The 26,612-nt window shown below is 36.9% G+C and overlaps 1 protein-coding gene across 1 annotated transcript in view; it reads right to left on the bottom strand.

The window, feature by feature from the left end:
- FOXP2 (forkhead box P2) overlaps positions 1 to 26,612 on the bottom strand; it is a 630,100-nt gene that overhangs the window by 128,623 nt on the left and 474,865 nt on the right. The window contains exon 6 of the mRNA XM_053609341.1: positions 3,188 to 3,262. Coding sequence (XP_053465316.1) covers positions 3,188 to 3,262 — 75 coding nt within the window. The remainder of the gene's footprint in view (positions 1 to 3,187; positions 3,263 to 26,612) is intronic.

Below are 26,612 nucleotides of genomic sequence, written 5' to 3'. Positions count from 1 at the left end.
TCCCCCTTTCCCCGCAGCCACACCGGATCCAGATCTCACTAACCTCCTTCAGGATTTGCCGGCATGTCCAACCTGCGGGCTGCATGCTCATTTCGTGACAATCGTTTTGCTAATTTGTGGCATCAGATATCACGAAAGGATGAATGGACTTTTTTTTTTGCTAATCACTTTTCATTAGTGTGCATTTACGGTGTGACCCCGCCAAGTCCTACTCTTCTAATCCATGGCAGAAAAGAAAAAAAGCTGTACAGACTTGATAGAGTACCTGCCTCTCATCCAGTGTCATAAACATAGAAGAACTATTGGCTCCTAGGCAACACAGCACTCAAGGCAACCATTTGGCATAACTTCGGAAAAACCAACACACTGGTGATCACAAACTTGGTCTATAAATATCGCCTTACCATTGAGGAATTACATGGCCTGTGGTGAATCATTTAATTTCTCCATATCTCATTCTCATTCTGAAAATATGTTGGTAAAAATATAAAGGTCTGGTGCCATACATTTCTTTGCTCATAAGAGAACCTTTTAAAATGATAATAGTCATAGGTATAAAATAAATACTATTAGTCATATAGCCAGCTCACTCATCAGTCTAATGGAAACAATTTTTTCCATCAATATTCTTTTAGGTAAATGTGTTAACACTTAAAAACACTATTCCATTTTTAATGCACTGTTTTTGAAAGTATATTTTTAAATTAATCTTCTTTATTAAATTAAGATATGTAATTATATTGAAGTTTACCTTAAATTTTATCTTCCTGGAAACTTAGAATACTTAAAAATTAAGATTATTTAAACCTTCATATAAATTTAATTATATGGCTTTAGTAAAGCTTACCACTACTTTTAAATTTTTGCTGTTTTTTTCAAATATTTTTTACAAAGAAAGCTCAAGAAGTCCAAATACTTTAGTACTAAAATGAATAATATTCCAATCAGATAACTTTCGATCATCCTGAAACCTTTATATATAAAATTAACATTACCAATCCTGTGTATTCACCATTTCCATAGAATAGCATGTTATTGATGTTTTTGAGTTCATTTTTGTATTGTGTCTAACATTTTCAAAACATTTTGCTTTTCATACATATTCCATTATTAACTTGGCACTTAAAAAAAAAAAGACATGTTCTTATTCTGCTTTCCAGGTTGGAATGAGGTGGTGCTATCATAGTTCATTGCCACCTCAAACTCTTGGGCTAAAGGGATCCTCTCAGCTCAGCCTCCTGAGTAGCTGAGACTACCGGTGCATGTCACTATGCCTGAGTAATTTTTCTTACTTTTTGTAGAGATGGGGGATTGCTATGTTGCTCAGGCTGGTCTCAAACTCCTGGCTTCAAGTGATGCACCTGCCTTAGCCTCTCAACTGTCCAGGATTATAGGCATAAGCCACCACACCTGGCCTGACACTATTTGTATTGAAAACATCGTCTTTCATTGAATTTGGTTTCTTTCTAACCGAAGTATGAAATTAGATATTTCTTTTTCACTCATGAAGACATAATTATTTGTTTATGGTTTAATTATGTTAGGTTCTATCCATTCTAACTAGGAAATAAATAGTATATATAGGGTAGTAAAAAAACATAAATTTTGGGTGAGTACATTTAAGAATACTCTGCCAGGCATCCTCAAACTACGGCCCGCGGGCCACATGAGGCGGTGTGATTGTATTTGTTCCCATTTTGTTTTTTTACTTCAAAATAAGATATGTGCAGTGTGCATAGGAATTTGTCATAGTTTTTTTTCAAACTATAGTCCAGCCCTCCAACAGTCTTAGGGACAGTGAACTGGCCTGTTTAAAAAGTTTGAGGACCCCTGCATGATACTAAGTAACTACACCAATTCTTAAGGAAATAAGCAAAACTTCTGCACAGCCATCCCTTGGCATACATGAGAGATCGGGTCTAAGACCCTGGTGGGTACCAAGCCCCAAGGATGCTCAAGCCTCTTATATGAATGGCACTGTACTGCCTATCACCTTCACAGATCCTACCCTATGCTTTAAATGGTTTCTGCACTGCCTGTAATACCTCATATAATATACATACTATGTAAATAGTTTCTATGCTGCGTTCTTTAGGGAATAATGACAAGGAGAATGTCTGCACACGTTCAGTACAGACACAGTCATCATTTTTGTTTTCTGAATATTATCCATGGTTTATTGAATCCATGGATACAGAACCCACAAGTACGCAGGCCTGACTATAGATAAAAATACATGACTTTACATATTTGGAAATTTCTTCCAAATACAGGTAGAATCCATGCTAAGTATTAACATAGGTTATACTACCTAAAAAGTTTTGAATAGGCACTTCATGATTACTATTCATTTCCTAGGCTGTCACACGAATTGGGTCACAAAACCAATTTTCATCACATATTATAGTCCAAAGAAACAAGTTACATTGTAGTGGTAGAATATGTTAAAAAAAAAAAAAAAGGCATTGTCATATTTATTTATTTTTTCTTTTATTTATTTATTTATTTATTTATTTTTTTGTAGAGACAGAGTCTCACTTTATGGCCCTCGGTAGAGTGCCGTGGCCTCACACAGCTCACAGCAACCTCCAGCTCCTGGGCTTGAGCAATTCTCTTGCCTCAGCCTCCCGAGCAGCTGGGACTACAGGCACCCGTCACAGCACCCGGCTATTTTTTTGTTGCAGTTTGGCCGGGGCTGGGTTTGAACCCTCCGCCCTCGGCATATGGGGCCGGCGCCCTACTCACTGAGCCACAGGCGCTGCCCAAGGCATTGTCATATTTATATGGTAACTTGCAGAACATGGAATTGCAACTTTTCCTTAAAATATGTATTGGATTAATCCAAAATCTCCATTTATTTTCTTCATATTAGTACTATCTTATCAAATTATTCCTTAACGTTAAAGAAAAGGGTGCTGGTGCTACAGCTTTCATATATTTGAGGTCAGCTTTAATGCCATCAACTCATGGAAACTGTGAACTGTGTATTTGATGAAACAGAATTGAAGTGAGAACAGAAAAGGTAACAGAAAACCGACTAATCACACTTGTTTCTTAACATCAATGGTATTTGACTGTCCCAATGGAAGGGAATGACTACACAAAGTCACAGGTCCTCTCTGTAGTGGCCCTGGGTCCATGTCCTTGTGCTCAGTAGCTGAATTTCTTATTGTCCAGTGAAACTTACTGCAAATGTGTTGTGAGGATGCCCATCACCAGAAGAGTGGCCACAGACACATAATTTTGTTTCTGGAAGCAATTCCTAGGTTAAACAAAGAGAATCAGGAGTTGGCTTCTTTTTTTTTTTCAATCGTAAGGCTTATGCTAATAATGTACATTATAATTAAAAAAATTTTGGGGGGGGAATGCTATTTTGGCAGGTCAACATAGATAAGATTATTCTGTCTTTATCCCACAGGTAATACTAGTATGGATTTAAAAAATGGAAATAATTTGCCAGATGTGAAGCTGAATATTCGAATCACAGTAATTTTACCAATAACCAACAAATTCATTAATTTTGTACCATGATCCAGTATTAAAAACTTCACTTCCCACTTCCAAGCTAAAAGTATGGCCAATATTCATAAATGCTGCTATGTATTTAAATGACACTGCAATTTTAACATATGGGATGATATCTGTCCTTAAAAATTAATTATCTCTATTTAATTTTGAAAAAGCTAACCTCTGACTTATAATCTGACTTATAATCAATTGTAACTAATACAAGGGAACATAAATCTTGTCCTGCCATTGTAATGTGACAACAATCCCGATAATCTCTTTAAATAAACTGCCTTGGCTACGCATTACATTGTCACAATTATTATCATTAGAATGTATTTAAGACTATGAAGCCAAGCTCCATAATATCTGTTAAAACCTGTTGAATTGTACCATTTGCCTTGAAAGCTACTCGATGTACTCAAATGTATAGTTTGTATTTTTATCTATAAAAGCAAAGTGATTATTTATTGATAAATGACATAGAATGTCATTTTTTACTTAAGTAGCATCAGACATTTCAAAGATTTTGTCTGAAGGGCAAAAGGATTACATTGCATTTGAACAGACCATGTGACAACACATCCTTAGACTTCATGTATGATATGAAAGGATGATCCCCATTCATAAGATCCACAAGGGAAATTATAACTATACCAGAAAAGAAGAAAAGCAAGGCGGGACGTGGTAAGGGTGACAGGGAGTATTTGTAGTGGTTTGATGCATGTAAATATTACATCTTATAAATAATTCTTTCAAATACATCTATGGAATTCAGGGGCTCTGTTTAAGAAGTGGATTGCACATTCTTTACATGACTACATGCCATTTTCTTCAAGATAAGAGTAATGTTAATGCAAACAAGAAAAATGGATTCCAAACTGTCCTTTTCCTTCATTTCTTATGAGGAAGTATGTCACCTGATGTTGGCAGAAGACGACTGTGGGGAAAATGTGCAAGTTACGTTTTACTGTCAGAATCCAACAAACAGGTTTTCATCTAAATTATTTTGTCAACAGCCTCACACTACCCTTACTAACCTTATTTGGCACCAGTGCATAATTAGATACACAGGGGTGTGACTCCAATTGAAGGTGTTGGCATTGTAGCACTCTGTGAAAATATTAACTATGAGGTTAACTCCAATTTTCTCTTCTTTAATTAAATACACATGGTACTAATGAGGTAACCTACTGTTCCTTGATAGCACTAATTAGCTAAGAGGAGAGTACACTCTCACACTGCAATTTAAACCTAAAAATAAGGTTGAAATATGCTAATTGCAGGCAATTTAAAACAGTACAAGTTGAAGAACTAGTCATAATAAGAGAAACCGACTGCTTTACAGCTAGGCAGCTGTAACTTTGGTTAAAATCAAAACAAGCCACACAATTTTTGGACTGCTCTTTAACAAGGTCATAAGCATCCTTAAAAAATGAAATGCTACTCCCTACCATAAGAATGGACCAGACTAACAAAAGGAAAAACCTCAGCCACTCACGCACATGAACATAAAAAGTGAGTGTTACAAGAACTCCAAAGCTGCCATGATGCTATTTGTATTTAATACTGAAAATAAAACTCTCTATATAAACAATGCAACCTTGAACTTTTTCAAGAGCACCCAAGTCAAATTTTATCATGCGTTTCTTCAGCATTAGCCAACATGTTAGGTTGCTGAAAATGGGACCTGCCGGTCAGTCAGAAGGAGAGAGAGAGAAAGAATAAGTCTCACAGATGAACAGGAAATGTTGAGACAGTGTACAAGTGCGGTGACAAAAATACACAAAACATACTATGGAATAAAAGGGTATAGTGACCATTTAAGGGATACAGGTGCCAAAATATAAGAAGGATTTCAAGGGAAGTTCTCACTAGATTTCTTCTACAATTCTGGAGCTTTGGGATGGTAGCCTGAGGCTTCACTGAGAGAGAGGATGTTCCCCATTTTAGCGCACATGTCTCAGAAACATAATTTCAACAAATCTAAGTATATTCCAACCATATCTTCTTTAGCTGCTACCTTAAGCATCATTTCCCGAATATGATTTAACTGATAAACATAAAGATAGCTTTGACAACAAGCAAGATTCTGAAGGACCATTTAAATCATTAAAAGAGGTTATGTTTTGATTGGCACAAAGTATATTTTCATTATTTAAGATTCTCTAAATCCATGACATGTTTTATTTTTGTTAACCCAAAATTTTGCCTAACCAAAGCACTTCTGTCCAATCATTCCTGTTACGAGAGAGAGAGGGAGACCCCCAACACATTAATGTCACTACCATTAATCTATCTTTAGGGACAAGAGACAGGGAACTGCGCCTTGCTGATGGCTCATAGTGACATTTTCTGTTTCTTTCATTTTGCCTGCAATATTATAAAATACAACAGTTTAATAATCAAGAGTTAGCCAAGCAATAAAAATAAAGAGTTAAAAGGTAAACATCTGTGAAAAGAGAAGCTCAATTTAATCTCCAAATTTACTAAACAACAGTAAGTTAGAACAAAAGCAAATCATTTAAAAGGCAAAGACTTTTAAATAACTCTCAGTAATTCCTGGAGTTAACAGTATGTGAAAATAAACTTTGAACGGCCATTATCCCATCATTGTGTCTTGCCAATAGGCTTGGTTGAAGAAACTGTGCTTTGAAAATCCACCCAGTTTTTCCTCATGGCTTCCCTAAAGCTTTCTACAACAGAAGACAGAATGTTGGCAAAAGATGTTAATAAAGCTCCGGCCAGCCACGCTGGAGCAGACCCATGAAGTGCAGGTTTGTAGAGGGAGTAGTAAGACAAATGAAATCAGACAGTCACTTAGAAATGGGTCTCCTGGAGGCAACCTGACACAGTCTAGCAAATCACAGGGAGACACAATGTGAATGGATGTTTTAAGTGTTTGCATCTGTTCCAAATAAGCACCAGAGAATCTTGTAACAGTGGAAAGCCAGGACAGTGAACTGGAATGGGCTTTCAACATTAACTTCAGAAGGAAGTTAAACATGGATCATTGTAATTTTCTGTTAAAACAATAAAGAATAAGTCATTTAGTGTTGAAAATCAGAATACTAGCTGTGGAGACAGTCTGCCACGGCTCGTATCTGGACTCAACACTTACTAGTGGTACGACCTTGAGCAAGATACTGAGCTTCTCTTGGTCTCTCTCTATAGAAAGAGGGTGATAAGTGATTTTGTCAGAGGGTAATACATTGAATTCTAAATTAGAACAATGCTGGCACCATTTACTTAATATAAATAGCACTCGGATTTTTCCAAGTAAAAAAATTATTAAAGTGCTACTGTGTATATTATTACACACTATAAAGGAAGCAAAAAATCCCCAATATCATATTTATATTAAAATAATCTTCAATCTATCAGTATTGAATAGTATGTCAATCTATTTGACATAATTATACAAATCAGAGCCTCTCCCACATGGGTAAAAAATGTATTTTTCTCTTTTGGATACTTGCAGCAAAGCAAGAAGTTAATATGAGTATATGTTGCATTCAATAATAAGGTGAAATGACTTATAAGAATACTTTTTGCAAGTTGATGAGGTATACTTTTCACAGAAAAATATAAAATACCTATTAACATAAGTATTATATATTGATCTTCTCTAAAAATGAAAATGTTTTAAATTATACTTTTTTTTCTGGAGGTTGGCTGAAAGGATCCTCAGATTTTTCTTTAACATGTTTAAAACTTGAATGTTTTATAGTATTTGGGGTAAAATAATATTCGACTGGGATTATGGTCTTCATATTAACAGCATAAAAGTTGAAGACAGAGTGTTCAGCTAGTCATGAAACATGGACATTCTTTGTATGGTATGAAACAGATCAAACTTTAACACAGAAACAAATACAAATGGTTGATAGACTTTTCTCCCCATCCAGTTGTTTTGTTTGTTGCTTTGTGTTTTGTTTTGTTTTAGGACATTCATGATGTCTGATGAAATTTTTCCCAAGGACAGAATGGCCATTGGATTCTACCAGAATGACATATGTTGGTTCTCCAAATGCACATAACATCATCTTTCTACAGCCCATCTCTGAAAAATAAAAATTAAAAACTGCCAACTCTGACAGAAAAAGTGAAGAAAAGGGGACTAATTTCTGGGAAGTGTTTCGAGTATTTCACAAGACAGGTATATCCAAGATGTTGGCCTATTTTCTGGTATCAGACAATAGGAAACAGGGAGTGTGCGCCCCAGAGGACCAAATCCTCATGAGCACACATCTGAAGAATTTCCATTCATTGTCCCAAAGAAGTAGTTAGCCTGGCCCTACCTTCCTGATACAGAAAGGCTTCACAAATTCACAAGATTGAGGTAACATGGTATGGCCATTTGCACCAGAGGCGGGGTGGGGGGATGAAGTCCAGGGAGTTGAAATTATTTGTAAAAAGTCCTTTATTTATTAATTTATTAAAGGCTGCTATGCATCATGTATCTCATTGTATAAATTCTCAGCTTTAGAATGTAAAAGAATCTCTGGAGAAACTTATGAATGCAGATCCAAGGCTATATTCCTAGAGATTCAGATTCCAAAGATCTGGAATTGGGTCTGGGGATATGCATTTTAACAAGCATCCTGGTGGTTGTGATTAACAGGGTCTAGGACCACACTTTAAGAAATATTGCCCTCCATTCAGGATATTAGCATGACAGTAATTTCTCATTCTTTTGGTCTATTAGACAACATTTTGTCACTACCAGCTATGAGCTATAAACATCATTAGTGATGAGAATATAAAAGTGAAAAAATAGAGACATAGACACTTGGAATCGAATTGAAAACCAGGAAATTTGAAACCAACAACTTACAATCACCTAATCTTTGATAAACCAAACAAGAATGTACACTGGGGGAAAGACTCCCTATTCAATAAATGGTGATGGGAGAACTGGATGTCTACATGTAAAAGACTGAAACTGGACCCGCACCTTTCCCTACTCACAAAAATTGACTCAAGATGGATAAAGGACTTAAATTTAAGGCCTGAAATGATAAAAATCCTCAAAGAAAGCATAGGAAAAACACTTGAAGATATCGGCCTGGGGAAAGACTTCATGAAGAAAACTGCAATTGCAACAACAACAAAATAACCAAATGGGATTTAATTAAACTGAAAAGCTTCTGTACAGCTAAGGAGACAACAACCAAAGCAAACAGACAACCTACCCAATGGGAAAGGATATTTGCATATTTTGAATCAGACAAAAGCTTAATAACTAGGATCTATAGAGAACTTAAGTTAATCCACATAAAAAAGCCAACAATCCCATATATCAATGGGAAAGAGAGATGAACAGAACTTTCTCTAAAGAACACAGATGAATGGCTAGCAAACATATGCGAAAACGCTCATCACCCCTAATTATTAGAGAAAGGAAATTAAAACCACCCTGAGATACCATCTAACCCCAGCCAGAATGGCCCGTATTACAAAGTCTCAAAACTGCAGATGCTGGTGGAGATATGGAGAGAAAGGAACACTTTTACACTGCTGGTGGGACTGCAAACTAGTACAACCATTTTGGAAGGAAGTATGGAGAAACCTCAAAGAACTCAAGCTAGACCTCCCATTTGAAAAAACAAACAAACAAAAAAACCCTTTTATTATTAAGAAGAAACTTGTACTAGACTGTTTATTGCAGCTCCATTTATAGTTGCAAAAAATGTGGAAACTGCCTAAATGCCCCTCAACCCAGGAATGGATTGGCAAGCTGTGGTATAAGTATACCATGAAATATTATTCATCCATGAAAAAATTGGAGATTTTGTAGCATTTGTATTAACCTGGATGGAGGTGGAACACATTATTCTTAGTGAAGCATCACAGGACTAGAGAAGCATGAATCCTATGTATTCAACTTTGATATGAAGACAATTAATGTCAATTAATGACATGGTAGGGGGTGGGGGAAGGGGAGAGCAGACAGAGAGAGAAAGAAGGAAGGGGTGGGAGAAAGGAAAAAAAAAGAAAAGAAAATAGTGACTAAATTCTCACATAAGTGGGATTTAATTTTAACCAAAGTACATTATTTGAACAATAATTTTTAATTCAACTTGTCCATATGTTGTTTAGGATACGTGAAATATGTTGCATCCTCATTTATACGTGAAATATGTTTGTAATTTCCCTTTATAATAATATATTTTTTCCAGTTCTAGTATCAGGTATATCCAGATGAAGTATAAAAAATAAAAAAAAGAATATAAAAGTGAATGAAAATTGTCCTTGCCCCCAATGGAGTGTCAAAAAACTGTCTTATAAACTAGCATACAACCAAACAAGTGCCCTTTGTGGGGAATTCTCGACGTCGTGATGGTGATGATTTGTACTCTGAATCCTTTGGCAATCTGGTAAATTCTTGGATCACTTTCTTAGAAAAAAACTTAGTTGCATAAAACAAACCACAGGTGAGTAGAAAGCAAATCAGTTATACTGAGAATTAGTTCTCAAATATTTCAAAAGTCACATTTGTGAAATATTAATAAGTGTGCTTCTTATTAATGCATTGAATAATACAATATAGTGGCAAGTTTAATAACCACTATAATTTTGAAGTAGTAATGAACATAAATGATATTTCTAGATATTTTTGCCAACCACAATGAGATCCGAAAATGTATGTAATTTCTATTGCTGATAATGTCACAGATACTGGTAGTATTACTGTGGTTTTATTTCTCCATTTATAATGGAAGAAAATCTCGAGTTTCAATTGGGAGCGAAAATAATAATGCTTTACCAGGCATTGTGGTAGGCGCCTGTAGTCCCAGCTACTTGGGAGAATTGCTTAAGCCCAAGAGTTTGAGGTTGCTGTGAGCTGCGACACTACAGCACTCTACTGAGGGTGACATACTGAGACACTGTCTAAAAAAAAAAAGGAAAATAATAATGCTGTTTTTCCTCTACTTGAATTTATGGATCTTAAGTGAAAAACCCCACATTAGAGAGAAACATATGGTCAACGAATTAAAACACACAGTCTGGTCATATTGGAAAACAGACATTTTTTAGCTGAACCCCTGCAAGTAACTAGGAATTTATTTCTTGGAAAAGATAAGTGAGAAGGAAGAAAGAAAGGGAGAATTCAAAGGGTATAGGATTATGCCTATGAAGTGTGATAATTTGGGCACACTAGGAAAATGATATAAATGGGAGAACGGGTGAGGGACAGGGCTGGAAAGAAGGGGGCCATGAAGAGTTCTGTACACCAGACACAAGGGATTTCTATTAAGTCATATGTAAAGGGATAAGCAATTTTTTTTTTTTTTTTTTTAAAGAACAGGACAAATAATTAGCACCAATGGGTTCAGACTGTAGTTGGCTGCTAACAGTTGGCTTACGTGCCCCAGAGGTTTCCCAGGCAGTTATTTGTGGTGCAGGTGAAAGTAACAGCAGTGGAATAAGGAAAGGACACTCAATGTGAGAAGCTGACTTCGGAGGAGCTGAAGACTATTGATTGGCTGAGTTAGACGGTGATAGATACGGGCATTGGAAGCAAACTAGAAGGTAAGAGGATGCAATCTTTTTTTTTTTCTTTTTGAGACAGAATCTTAATCTGTCACCCCGGGTAGAGCACTCGGGTGTCACAGCTCATAGCAACCTCAAACTCTTGGGCTTAAGTAATTCGCTTGCCTCAGCCTCCCAAGTAGCTCAGACCACAGGCACCTGCCACAACGCCTGGCTATTTTTTGATTGTAGTTGTCATTATTTGGCAGGCCTGGGCTGGATTTGAACCCACCAGCTCTGGTGCATGTGGCTACTGCCCTATCCGCTTGAGCTACAGGTGCTGAGCCATAAATTTATTTTGTAAGGAATGGAAGAGAATTTGCTTATCTGAACAGAGCAAATGAGGTGAACTGCAGGACATCTAGGTAGATGTTTCTAGCAGACCTCTTAGTTCAAGACAGGCCAGGTACCTGAGACAGACCTGAGAACTACAGCCTGAGACAGTACCAGGAGACAGACCTGAGAACTACAGCCTGAGACAGCACCAGGAGACAGACCTGAGAACTACAGCCCGAGACATTACCAGGAGACAGACCTGAGAACTACAGCCCGAGACAGTACCAGGAGACAGACCTGAGAACTACAGCCCGAGACAGTACCAGGAGACAGACCTGAGAACTACAGCCCGAGACAGTACCAGGAGACAGACCTGAGAACTACAGCCCGAGACAGTACCAGGAGACAGACCTGAGAACTACAGCCCGAGACAGTACCAGGAGACAGACCTGAGAACTACAGCCTGAGACAGCACCAGGAGACAGACCTGAGAACTACAGCCCGAGACATTACCAGGAGACAGACCTGAGAACTACAGCCCGAGACAGTACCAGGAGACAGACCTGAGAACTACAGCCCGAGACAGTACCAGGAGACAGACCTGAGAACTACAGCCCGAGACAGTACCAGGAGACAGACCTGAGAACTACAGCCCGAGACAGTACCAGGAGACAGACCTGAGAACTACAGCCCGAGACAGTACCAGGAGACAGACCTGAGAACTACAGCCTGAGACAGTACCAGGAGACAGACCTGAGAACTACAGCCTCACGTGGCGGTAATGCCCCGAGAAGCGTATGAGCTCTGGCAGGGACATGGTTAAGAGGAGCCATTCTCAGCCTGTCCTGTGGATTAGCATGGCTGGGGGAACTCTGCACACACACGGATGGTGGAGTCCACTTCCCCAAATGTCTAATGATTAATAGGGCTTGGGTGGAGACCAGGCATTTAAAAAAAAATAAACATCCCAGGTAACAATCATGCGTAGCCAGAGTTTAGCACTACTGACATAAACATTGAACTGAAAAAAGATGGATAGGAAAAGCCAACAAAAGACAAAAAAGAGGAATAGTAAGAAAAGTGGTGTTGAAAGTCTCAAATATTTGAGAGTCTCATGGGATGAGAACTGAATACAACGGAGGTGGTCAGGGCTATTCAATAGAACTATTTAAAAAAGGTAGAAAGGACAGAAAACGAACTATAATACATTGAAAAAGGAGTAGAAGTTGAAGTGGAAATGGTTCTTTCCAAAAGTTTAGTACTGGAAAAAAGGAGAGGGTTAAGCTAACGGCTTGATATAAAGCTAACGCAGACATAGGATGATTCTGCTTCCTTGGTGATTTTAGTTTTAAAGACGGGAAGGGAAGACTCAGACAAAATGGGGGAACTTGGAGATACAGGCGTGGGGAATAGCGGCTGAGAGGACACGGTCCTGGGAGACCCAGCTGCGGGGTGTGTCACACCCAGGAAGATGAGCTGGCCTTGGAGAGAAAATCTTCCTGTGATATGAAAGAACATAATCAGAGATGTCTTAGGAGTTTGTTTCAGTAGAGGTGAGAGATGCAGAGAACATCCTTGCCTTGTGGCCTCCAAATTGTCCCTTTGAAGTTGGAGGTGAAGTCACTAATATTCAAGCGAATGGGTGTAAAGTAAGAGCATTGAGGATCAAGTGAAGGCTGGAAACTGGGATAGGGAAGAGGTGGCGTGAGGTGTTCAGAGAACAGTGAAATAATTGGTGAACAGTCATAAGGACTAAGCAGAAGGGTGAGAACGGAAACTGCCTGATTCTCTGTATAGGAAAACCCTGCAGCTCACTTGGATAGGAGTTAGAAGAGCACAGTTCCGGAAATGAAAGAGCAGGTGCTGTACCCGCATTAGAGAGGACAATACAGAGATGAGTGAGTCTAAGGCCATCACTAATGATGGGAGGTGGTGATCAGGAAGGATAATACACGTGATGTAGGTGGTGGCGTGTGGGTGGGAATCAGAGATCACAGCACTTAGGCTCAAAATGAGGATTCCTTAGGTTCACTGATTCAAAGTGATTTCAAAGAATAGGTCCCAGGTCATGGAAAATATTGTTAAAGGAAGTGATTCATGAAAGTTTATAATATTTATGTTCATTTTCTTCAAAGATAACGCATAGTATAAATGTTTACAGACAGTATATTTTCTTTTACTTGGTAAGCGTCTGTAGAATTGGAACCATTCTCTGGTAACAAACTCAACATGAAATTCCAAATTTATAAAATTCAATTAGGGATTACTATTTCCTTAAGAGAGAAATTATTCAAATTAAAAAAACAATTTGACTGTTTATAATCTTTAGGAACACAGACATTGCATAGATTGAGGGTAACTGTATCCGTTCATACTTGGTACTATTTCTCTATTGTTTTCTCTTTGTGTCAAAAGAACAAAATTCTTCATTGGGAAGAAAGCTATTGCCAAAACCAGTCTACAATCCAGTAGCAAACCAATTCGAAGTTACAAAAAAACTTTGTTACAAAGTTACAAAATCTGCTGATTTTTGCCTACCCAGAATTTACTCCTCTTTTTGGCCACAGCTCTAGCGTTTTCCTTTGGGGACTCCTCTCATTCTGCATCTCATTCTATGCAAATAGGTGGGACTGGCCCAAGGATTGGTGGGTGGCCCAAGCTAGGCCAATTAAATGCCCTCTCCTAGGAACTTGATCCTTGAGGTGTATGACATACGCATAATAAATCCGGGGAGTTTGTCCAGCCCAGTGACTGGGACTCAGGTAGTCTGTCCATTAGATTCTGCTCTCCTTTTTATATTTTCCGAGATCAGGTTTTTGTTGAGCTTTACCTTGTACGTTTGAGCAATTCTGTAGCATTCACATTGAGTCTACTTTATTGTTTATGTCACCAGTCTATTTGTGCGACTTGAAACCAAAAATACAAACTAACAAGACTACTTTAATATATGTATTTCAATGAATTCTCCTACGGTCAAAATGGTCCCAATGCAGATAGATGCTTTAGGTATTTGGAAAGCTGGAGATTTTAAACTACTTAACTGATTAAATCCACTGACATCCCAAAATTAAGATTTTTAAATTAATTTAAAAATCATATATTTTTAAGATTTTTAAATTAATTTAAAAATCATATATTTTTAAGATTTAAAATGTAGTGAAGAATTTAAAAAGATTATAGAATGTAACTGTGTCAAAGTCAGAGTTTTCACTCTGTGTTTAGTCAATTCCCTTCTTACTCACTTCAAAAAGCTGCCATCATAACTGGCACTAATTGGCACCCTTGTTAGAAATCTCAGCAGAGGAGCCAATAATAGAAAAGATATGGACACCTCTTACCCAAGAAGCCAGGCTGTCTCCATAGGTAAGACTGAAATCAAGGACAAGGCAGCTGACCTGCCTGTTGTCTGTGCGGAGGTGAAGGCCTACACCTGTTCCCTAAGTACACATGCAGCTTGAGTCTCCAGGGATGCTAATCAGGTATCTTTCATGTGTCTAAAGTCACTAGAAAACAAAAGATGTGCACAGCACTCCTGCAAGAGGTGCAGTTAATGCGTTTTGAAAGGGAGTAAAGGAAGCAGTCAATGGCTACTTCTGGGATGAGATATTTCTGCAGAATACTGATGGATTCTTTATCGGATTTTTACTTCCTTCTCGTACACATTTGCTTTATTCAAGAGGACGTTTCAAGATCTTTTGAAAAAAAAATAGGTAGCTGGATTTCTCAAGAACATCTGGAGAGTGGAAGACAATATTTAACATGTATCATTATTTAATAATGAAAACAAACAGGTTTTATGTAGAACTGCCATTACACTTCTACAAGATACGACAAAAAATGGTCACTGAGTTAAGAATTGGGGTACCGAATGAACAGATCACAGCAAGCAGGGAGGCAGATGTGTGCGTGCGGGGTGCTCTGGAAGCAGGAAGAAGGGGGACTTAACACGCAGACAATGTAAGGCGTTTTGGACTAAGTCATAATAAATGGATACTGTTCACAAAGTGGGGTAGGTCGGGATGGAGGTGGGGAGCAATTAAGATCAAAGAAGTGGATAGTACGAAGGCTGGAAGGTGGATGGTACCAGATGCGCTCAGTCCAGACAGTCCAGCAGGGTCAGAGAAAATACTTCCAAGGATGAGGACAGAAAGGGGAGCACAGGCCAGATCTTCAAGAGTTTTGCAGAAAGCAAATGGCCTTGCCGCACTTTCAGGATGGCTGGAATAATATATTAAAGATATATTGAATATGTTAAAGATTTCTCGTCATTCCATGTGCATACCACCTGCCTTTTTCTTGGAGGATAAGTTAAAACTCAAATACATGAAAACCACATTTCTGAGGTACTTGGAATCCTACTTGTGCAATCCTGAAGCAACAGTGACCAGCGCAGACAGTGACACAAGACACTCATTTAAGTAAAGATTTAATGCAGCTTCTTAAAGGGAAGGATTCATTTTGTTTTTATGAACTCCTCTCTTTCCTCCAGTCTGGTGGTTTCCTGGGACTTTACATGTGTTTTATTTCTTAATAGTCTTTCCCCAGTTCCTTAAACACACTAGTAACTTATAGAATATTCATGCCAGTTTAGTTTCAAAATTCTTCTTGGAAAATTCTGCTTTTGAGAACAGAACGGTCCTAAAATTTAACGTAGCCAAATTGCATTTCAACTAGATGTACAAAAAATTTGTTTTTGTATTACTCATAATAAAGAAAATATCTTAATTTGGCATAGTAGTACATTTTCATATTTAAGAAAGTTTTGTGGGAAACTGAGTAGAAGACTTCAGGAAACAGAAGATCTGAGTTCAATTTGATAATTTAGCATGAAAGGAAGTGAAATGCACATTTTAAAATTGGGGGGTTCAGTAAAAAAAGGAATACTTCGGACTAGGTTTAACTGGATATTGTCCCTTTCTTTGCTATTTAGGACATTCAGAATATAATTTCACAGATGATATATTTTTCTTAATGTGATTTTCAGACTACATCTAATGGAAAATGCCTGGTTAGGAGTAAGAGACGTAGTAGACGTTAACTACATTTGCATGCAATTATTTCTAAAACAAGTGCCAGGGTACAGAATCTATTGAAATGGCTTTCAGGATGGCTGGAATAATATAGAAAAGCAGTTTCCAATCTCTGAGTAAGTCTAAATTCTGAGTATTTCAAATCAAGACACTGAACACAGAATAAACCTTAGATTTTCCACCCTGACTCATTGTCCGAGAATGTATCGACATAGAGTTTGAACCCAAGGACTTAGTGTAGGGATTATATATATATATATATATATATATATCTTAAAGCAAAAGTCTTTCTTGGTTAATGTAAAAACTGTATTTAATATATTAATTTCAAGAGTTGAAAAAATACAATTACTACAAAACTAGTAAAAACAATGATTTAATATGCAGAATAAAACAGCATAGCAATAGAGTGCCTATATTATGTAGCATTCAACTTGCCTCAGGGTTTTTTCTTCAAAAAGCAATCAAAAAGTATCTTTAAAGTTAGTAAGTTTATTTTCTGAATAGAAATCTCACTTCTCACAGAGATATAATTTAAAGCATCAAACTAGAAGTAAGAAATTCTATTCAAAGTCCTTCTGCAGTGGCTCTGTCACCAACTTAATCAGAAATATCAAAAGCAGTTAATGGTAATAGCAAAATCAAGCAGTTAATGCTTTCTTGTAACCATGGATGTCCTTGGCGTTGTGGAGTAATTAGACAAGACTTTTAATTACATTTACTTTTTCCGTGGAAATGTATTTTTTTTTTTATTACAAAACACTTTATTGGAAAACTTCACCAATGGAAGGAAAAATGGGAGTTGCAGTAATTTGCCACTAAACTAGTAGTAATATTGCACTTTTCTTTTCCATAAGTTGTGGGGAATGTATTTTTGGGATTAAGACTTAATTCAATGTATGGAGTATGAAAATCTATTGCTATTTCCCTGATATATTAAAACACAACTCGGTATCACATCATCTTTTTCTACATTCCCAAAGTACCAGCGCCTCTTTTATTGTATTATTTACTCCTTAGGGGGGAGCGATTCAGATCACGGTCACCCCTAGGAATGTCAGAGGGGATTGGAGGTGTGGCAGTTCTCGTGATCCCTGCAGGGGAAGCAGCAGCAGCCCTTAGATCAGCTGCGTCTCATCCGCTGTTGGTCTCAGTGGCAGCTCCTTTTCTTGCCAAGCAGGGGTCCTCGAACTATGGCCCGCGGGCCACATGCAGCGGTGTGATTGTATTTGTTCCCGTTTTTGTTTTTTTACTTCAAAATAAGATATGTGCAGTGTGCATAGGAATTTGTTCATAGTTTTTTTTTTGTTTTTTTTTTTAAACTATAGTCTGGCCCTCCAACTGTCTGAGGGACGATGAACTGGCCCCCTGTTTAAAAAGTTTGAGGATCCCTGCACGCTTTAATGAGGAATAGACTGCAGGTTACACACACCGAAGTTTATCTTGTTGGCATCTCTGATTACGATTTGGTCCCTGTAAACATCTTTTCCCTCCTGAGGTTGATGTCAGGTAGAGAGGAAACCTGAAGAAAGAGAACTAATGATTTTTTTTTTAAAAAAATAGTACTCTCTTTAATAGAAACTTTTTAATCATTTTGACCTTAGAATTCTCATGATGCCAAGCATAACTCCAGCCCATCACTGTCATTTACTTCTTTTTCAATTAAAATATTATTTTACATATTGCTGAGTAAACCTCTAACTTTATCACTAAGTCCTATTGGCATCTCAACAATGCTGCCCAACAGGTGGGGATGATGGGATATAGACGGGAGATAGGGAATAAAGGGAGTGGGAGTCATTGCGGTGGAAGTTCTAACGGTAGTGCTGATGGAGACCCTCCATAGATTCCTCATCCCTTTCCTGGCTCTATCTTAACCACAAGTCAATAGCCCTGTATTCCATACAATGAAGACATCCAAGAAAAGGTACTATTCACATTTAATACCTTGTCATTTGTTATTTCCCTTGTTTTTGATCTCAGTTCCAAAAACAAACACTGAAAAATTCTTTTTTTTTTTTTTTTAATTTGTTTTGAGACAGAGTTTCACTTTGTTACCCAGGGTAGTGCCATGACATTAGCTTAGCTCACGACAACCTCAAACTCCTGGGTTTAAGCAATCCTCCTGCCTCAACCTCCTGAGTAGCTGGGACTATGGGTGCAGGCCAGGATGCCCAGGTAAAATTTTATTTTTAGTAGAGATGGGAGGGGAGTGTCTCTCTCTTGCTCAGGCTAGTCTTGAACTCCTGAGCTACCTCACCCTCTCAATGTGCTAGGATTACAGGCGTGAACCACTGTACCCAGTCCCCAAATGAGACATTTGAACAGAATTAAGAAGCTATGTTATTGATTATAAAGCATTTTAGGGACACGACTCTAAATCAGACTGACCTGAATTCCTATCCAGCTCAAATTACCAGCTCCATTACTTTATATTGTGTAATTAAACTTTTCTAAGCCTCAGTTGACTATTCCGTGAAATGAGAAAGCATAAATATACACATAACCTATAAACAAAATCAGCACTACATCTATGCTAACAAAGCAAATAAAATCATAATGGCTTCAGGATCTTTGTTTTATTAGAGGAAAGGGGAGATTAAAGAGAAATGGAAATATGTGACTGGTATTAACACCTCTGGCTGACTCCTTAGACCCGGTTCTCATTTCCCTTTGTCACCCACTTAGATATGAGGACCCCTAATTCTTGCCACTGAAGAGCCCAGAAGACCAGCTAGGAAATAAGAGGAAGCTCTTTGTTGGGCAGAGGGATCTGAGCCATGATATTGGGCAAATGCAAAACCATCACACGGATATGCTGTTAAGCTGGTAGTGAAAGGCTGTTCCGTAGTCACGAAAATGTTTAAAACGCCAAAATTAGTAGTTCAGAATTTTTTTTTTTAAATATTAGATTAACGTGAGGGTATAAACAATTAGACTACAATGTTTGCATTTCTTAGGCTATAATTGAGAGTAACTAGATTCTATGAAATTAAATTACTAATTAAATGTAATACAATTTCTTCAAAGAATTTATTTCTTGTATGTTTAGATCCCAAAAGCTGTAAAACTGAGTTCTGAATTAGAACAGAGGGAAGGAAATCAAAAGTGATCACAGTAATCACCACATACCATGAAAAAGAAAATAATAGTCCAGTGCCAGAATCAACTCAAACTTTCACAAAACCATCATGACTATACACACACGAAAAATTATATAGAACTGGTATTTTTAGATATATATATAAGAGTTTAATGGAAAAGAAAATGTCAAATTTTAAAACTGTGTTACTGTCTATTAGAAATTATTCATTTCTAAGCCAGGACCAAGTTTCATTACCCAATAGCTGCTCTCAAGAATGAAGGTAATTTGCATTTAAAATAGGAGTACAGTCTACTCTTTAAAAGCACAATGGTAAACACACCAATTTGACAATTACATTAATATGAGTATCTGCATAATCTGTCTCCCACACCTGTTCTTAATTTGAAGCAGCTGCAGGACAAATCACGCCACACTAATCTGAATGGGTATGTGGATGTACCAAATTGTAATGAGTACATCTAATGTTTTGAAGATATTTTATTTTGAAAAATATTCCCTGACCTTAAAAATTGGTAAAAAACTTTGTAGAAGCCATAGTTATTAGGTTAATATCAATTAGCAGTAAGTATAATATCAAATAATATCATCCCTTGGATTTTTGGCATCCTGTTATTGACACATTATTACTGATTATTAATGATTGACACATTATTACACATTAGTACTGATTTTTATTTCTAGAGATTTTTCCTTTAAATATCATGTATTTTATTTATATAGAAAATGCTTAAAAGAAACATTAAAATATATAGCTAGAAAACTTCAGGAAGGAAAATAATCAGAGAATGGACACAAATTCATTCATGGAGAATAGAGCAATATTCTACAGACAATCCAAAAATGTGCTGCTAGCACAGGTAATTATGCTTTTTTTTTTTGCAGTTTTTGGCCGGGGCTGGGCTTGAAATTGCCACCTCCAGCATATGGGTCCGGCACCCTACTCATTTGAGCCACAGGTACCGCCCAGTAATTGTGTATCTTTTAGTATTTCTCTTTCAAAGCTGGATTCCCTTTATATTTTAACAAATATCTCAAAATTGAATGAGCAGAAATTTGTTTTCATATTTTAAAGGATCCAGCATGTTTTTATTTGTTTCCAAACACAGACTCAGCCATCACGAAGGAAGTCATTTCATCACTGTTACGTCTCCTTCTAGTTATGTGTTAAGCTGTTCAGCTATAGATTCTAGCCAGTGAAACGTAAGATACCCATGTAATCTGTCAATAGATCTCTAATCTTCTATTATGAATAAGAAATGAAGTTAGATATTTCTGAAGACATTATTTATTTCCTGAAAAATGAATGAGAGCATGCACAGTAATGAACTGGGGCAACAAACACAGCTAACCTGCGTATTCATGAGCTGTTCACCTCTTAAGGGGTAAATGCTAAATGGCTGAATTCTTAGTTCAGTGCTTCATTCAGGGTCTTATTTGTATAAGAGCTCACATAATATTACAAGAATAAAATACCAAGCAAATAAGTTGCAACTTACATTTCTTATACAGTTTCATGTCCATAATTTAGCTGCCCTCCTCACATAAGACAAAACTGAGGCTCAGAGAGAAGGAAGTGACTTGTCTAAGTTGTCACAACTTGAGACTTGAGTATTCTGAACATGGATCTATATTATTTTCCATTACTCACGATGTTTATTTGAATGAATAAGGGCCATTATGATAAACAAGGGTTTTTTCCTGAAATTTTTTTATCTATTTTTCATTTCATAATATCTAAAATATGTGAACTACTGGTTTCAAATATACTAGGAAAACACTGTTTCCAAGTGACTATAAAAAAAGAAAAGAACTCTTTTATTTAGACATATATATATTGAACTATCTTACCAAGAACCAAGACTGGTTAGGAATATAAAAATAATTTTTATTACTATATAATTTAGGCAATAAAGCTAAGTTATAGTGATTGAGAGAAAAGCAATTTCCACAGTTCTGACCTCCATATAATTATATTTCTAAATATTCCTTATTTTATTTTTCTTCATTAAAACCCTTACATATATAATCGAGCACACAGAAAAGGACTCTTAAACAGATAAGCAGGCATGTCACAGGGGCACAAGGAACAAAATGAAATGAAACCACATTTTTCTGTAAGGAATATACACATTGCATAATATTCTAACAACAAATTGCACTTTTCCTCTGAATATCAGAATATATTAATCAGAATAAATGAGTCACAAGTTTCCAAATTTTAAAATAATCTTGTTTCTTTTGTTTTTGCTATTAAGGGAAGTAATTCATTATCAAAGTCAAAACTACAGGAATGTAACACATAACGAAGGTTGCTTTTGTAAAAAATATGTGACTGAGATGGAACATTCTTTTGCTACAAACCAAGTGTTAGGATGATAAAATTTTTGAGCTAGATACTAAATCAAATCTTAGTTTGATCTGATGGTTGTCAACAGCCTCAAATGAGGCCATCCAACTGAGATGTCCTCCTGAAGCTGCTATAGTAAGTAAGTGGTGGAGTGAAACTCAGAATCCAATGTCTCTCCCACGTACGGCAATCTGGACCCTTGCCTTTATTACAAAACATAAACGGAACACCCCAAGTCATTTACAGCATATTCATGCTTTTCCATGGCCTTAAATATAGTATACTCTATAAATTTTATTTATTTATAGTATACTGTATAAATAAATCATATGCTTAAAAAGAGCTACAAATATAAAACTGCATTCATTTCTACACTATACAAATATACACATAAATGTTGGTGGTATCAATGTACAATGTGTTTTAGTATTATTGAAAAGTTGGAATTCAGGTGAATTTCAACGTTTTTTACTTTTTGTGTTGCCTGAGTTATTTTTACAAACAGATTGTTTTGTTAATCAGTAGAAATAAGGCTACTTGCAGAAAAAAAAAAAAAGAAATAAGGCTACTTGCAAATAGAAGATGGAATTATAATAGTAATTATAAACATTTTTCATAAAACATACTAACTCTGAAAAACCTTTACTGACATGAAGGTCGGTTTTACAAGTATTCTGATTTTTTTTGTATTAAAACAGTACCTATTACTCTTAGTTTACATGATGCAAAAAAAAAAAAAAAAAAAAGAAAGGCCGACCACTCTTGGCATGATGATATTTTTTGCTATATAAAAATTATTAAAATACCTTTTTTACGTTTTCTTCCCTTTTCTATCTGGGCCAATCCCTTTTATTATAGGCTCTCCCATTTCCCCTTTAATCATATTTACCATATTGCTTATTATCCTTATACTTGTTTACATACTTCAATATCCCTCTTAGATCTTAAAATTCTGTCCCAAACAAGTTTTAAAGAACCATAAACAAACGCTTAAGAGGCACAAAAATTGGAGGCGGGGGAAGCTTATTCTGTTCATTTATAAGTAATGGCTGATCCACTAAACACAAAAAATAGAAACTGAATTTATTCCATGGAACACTCTAAAAAGCCATAAATGTCAAACAGTTTTTTTTTTTACCTTAAACCACAAGTTTTCTTTAAAATGTCTTAGAAGAAGGGTTATTAACCTGAATTTTATCTAGCCAGATTGTCAACTCCCTGAGGATCAGAACATCTTTGAATCCCCTGTGGCCCTGGTATCTGCCTTGCAAAGTGTTTAACACACTGCGCTCATTCAGTCACGTTTCTTTGATGGATTGATTGAGGATGTAAATTCTAATACGTGAAAATACTGAAAACCAGTTTTGCAAATCATACTGCTGTTTCGCTCTTGGTTTGTTGTTTTCTGCTGGAACATGATAATCATTTGTTTCATAAGAAATTTACTGTTGAGTAGGATTTTCAATTTATTTTACATTTCTCCTGAATTCTCTTTTTATTAAAAATATCTGTTTGAATAGAATAGCAAGCAAAAACATAGGGGAACAAAGAGAAAATATATTAGCTACTTCTGCGTTAGACAGCAGGGTTGGAAATTATTGAATAGGAGTGTCAAATAGCAACTGCATCAATTGTTTACATAATTAATTTTAATTTGGTTCCTAAGAAATATTCCTCACTATCAATTATTCCTAAAAATTTTTCTTTTAAAGCAATTTGTAATGGGATGATACTATAAATTAATCCCCTTTTGACTCTTTAGAGATGGCAAGATACATGTTACATTAAGTAACCCAACTGTCAGTGCTCCATCAAAAACCATGCTATACATGATAATACAATAAGCATGATATACATTGTTTTCAGTGAGTTCTGATATGCTCAAAGATTTAGGAATCACTAACTGCAAAGTGCACCAGACTCTTGTGTACGATATGTATATATATTTCTGTACCTCACAGATTAATTTCAATGTTCTAGTATTTAATGAAGGTGTTACACATGGGACCTAAAAGGCAGATTAACCAGTGGGATAATTTCTTCTTTTGGCTTGTTCAGTAAGAAGGAAGGAAAGAAGGAAGGAAGGGAGGGAGGTAGAGAGGGAGGGATAGATGGATAAATGAATGGATGGAGGGAGGGAGGAATGGAAGGATGGGAGAAAGAGAAGGAAAGAGAAAGAGAGAGAAAGAAGGGAGAGGAAGAGGAAGGGAGGGAAAAGGAAGAAGAAGAAAGGAGGAGGGAGGAAGGAAGAAAGAAACACCTTCTCCAGAAGAAAAACGAACTCTCAATGTGAAATACTTTGCCCACTCCTCCTATTGCCTCACCCTCAGTCCACCATCTACCTGCCTGGTATGAGGGTTTGAACTTATTGGCCTGATGAGATACAAAATGCTTTATTCAAAATTAATATTAAGAATAAAATTAAAAAATTAAACCACAAACAAGAGGAACAGACAATAAGAAGGTGGATAAATCCTTACAAAGTAAAAATTTTGCTGTAGAGAATAAAAGTAATATGGCTATTTGGTCTAATTTGCTTGTTTTCTAGATTCACACCGTATTTTTCTTTTCTTTTTTTTTTTTTTTTTTGGTTTTTGCCCAGGGCTAGGTTTGAACCCGCCACCTCTGGCATATGGGACAGGCGCCCTACTCCTTGAGCCACAGGCGCCGCCCTCACACCGTATTTTTCTAAAGGAATTTTCATGATACTGTTTTCTTTTTTAAAAAGACAAAATTCAATTACACTAATTCCATAAACCACAAATTTAAAGAAGTAGACTAAATTCATTTTAATTTCATTCTGGATAATTACTGGTAAGTATGCAAGACCTAATATGAGAGGTGAGAGTATTAAAAATCATCATGCATTCACAGAATCTCAGAGCTAAACCTGTGAATAATTCTTATCCCCTTAGTGCCCTGGATGAAGTGATGGATGACAAACACATACAAGAATAATCCTGGTGCGGCTGGCCAAGGTCCTTTCTGCCTTAGGAACCTCCCATTCTTCCTCCTGAGAATGGGACAGCCCTCAACCAGACAGGAGCCTTCATGGAAGGAGACGTTTCTGCAATTCCTGTACCCTGCCATCCCCAAACCGAGAATTCTGAAGGATGTGATGTATTTATTTCAAAAATACCTTGAAAACGGTGGTGGATAAAAAAAAGACCCCGTAATGAAGTTCAACCTGGGTCCTTGGGAAATTTACGGAAACGTTCTGGCTCTCATAGCAAAGCACCAATAGTACCAACCGATTCTGGGGGTTAGGTGGACATAACAAGAGTGATCACGGCAAGGGGGGAGGACCTAGAATCTGGAGCGCAGCAGGAACTTGTGTTGGGTGTCAGTGGGGGCCTGCAAGAAGAGAGACCAAGGTTTCCTGGGACCTTTTTTTTTTTTTTGAGACAGAGCCTCAAGCTGTCACCCTGGGTGACAGACATCACAGAGTGCCCAGACATCACAGCTCACAGCAACATCCAGCTCTTGGGCTTAAGCGATTCTCTTGCCTCAGCCTCCCAAGTAGCTGGAACTACCACAATGCCCACCACAATGCCGGACTATTTTTTGGTTGTAGTGTCATCATTGTTTGGCAGGGTCAGGCTGGATTTGAACCCACCAGCTCTGGTGAATGTGGCTGGCACCTTAGCTGCTTGAGCTCCAGGCGCCGAGCCCCTGGGACCTTCTTATAGACTCCCAAAGATGTATCAGCTTTTCTATAGTAGCTGCTTATAATATGATTGCTTCAGGGCATACAGAAAAACTATGGAACCTATCTTTTATCTTCACTGCACCCAGGAGGACATTCTTAAGCTTTCCAGTATTCCCAGAAACTTATATGCAACTGCCAAATGAATTTTTTTCCTGATCTTAACTTGTTTAAAATTTAACTTCCATGATTTTTTCTAGTTTATGATTTTATACTTTATTTTTTTTTACTTTTATTTCAAGTTATTGTGAGGGTACAACCAAGTCATGATTTTTGAATTTGTTAAAAAGAGTCCCTCTTGTAGCTGTGTGCTACACCCAAAAGGTGTGCAAAACACCCCCACCTTGTGCCCTTTAAGAGGGAGCACACAAACCCCTCCTCTACCCCAGATCCTCCTCCCCCCAACTTGAATAGAATTAAGTTTTTCTCCTATATGGGTGTATGTTTGATTATCTAATGGCTTCATAATAAAATTCAATACATTGGATACTTTACGAAGTAGAATGTTTCAACTCCATCTATGTTAATATAAAAGATTTAAGAAAAGTCACCATCTTCTCATACAGCTGAGTAGTATTGCATGGTATATACATATATATATATATCACAGCTTGTTAATCCAGTCCTAAGTTGATGGGCACTTAGGTTGTTTCCACATCATGGCAATTGTAAATTACCTTCAGTAACAATCCAGTGCAAATATCTTTATGACAAAAATATATATTTTTTTCTTCTACATAAACACTTAGTACTCAAATAGAAAGTCTAATTTGAGTTCTTTGGGGATTCTCCATACAGCTTTCCAAAGAGGTTGTATTAGTTTGCAGTCCCCAAAACAGTGTAAAAGTGTCCCTCTCTCTCTAGCTTCACACCAGCATCTGCAACTCTGGGACTTTGTGATGTTGGCTATTCTCACAGGGGTTAAGTGTTATCTCAGGGTGATTTTTGATCTGTATTTCTCTGATGTTTAGGGATGATAAGCATTTTTTCATGTTTGTTAGCCATTCTCCTGTCTTCAGAGAAGGTTCTGTTCATGTCTCTTGCCTAGTGATGGGATTGTTAGCTCTTTCTCTGTTGATTAATTTGAGTTATGTACAGATCCTA

This window comes from Nycticebus coucang, chromosome 11 (assembly GCF_027406575.1).
Source record: "Nycticebus coucang isolate mNycCou1 chromosome 11, mNycCou1.pri, whole genome shotgun sequence".
In the NCBI taxonomy this organism is placed as follows: Eukaryota; Metazoa; Chordata; class Mammalia; order Primates; family Lorisidae; genus Nycticebus; species Nycticebus coucang.
This window is presented reverse-complemented; position numbering and strand designations above follow the sequence as displayed.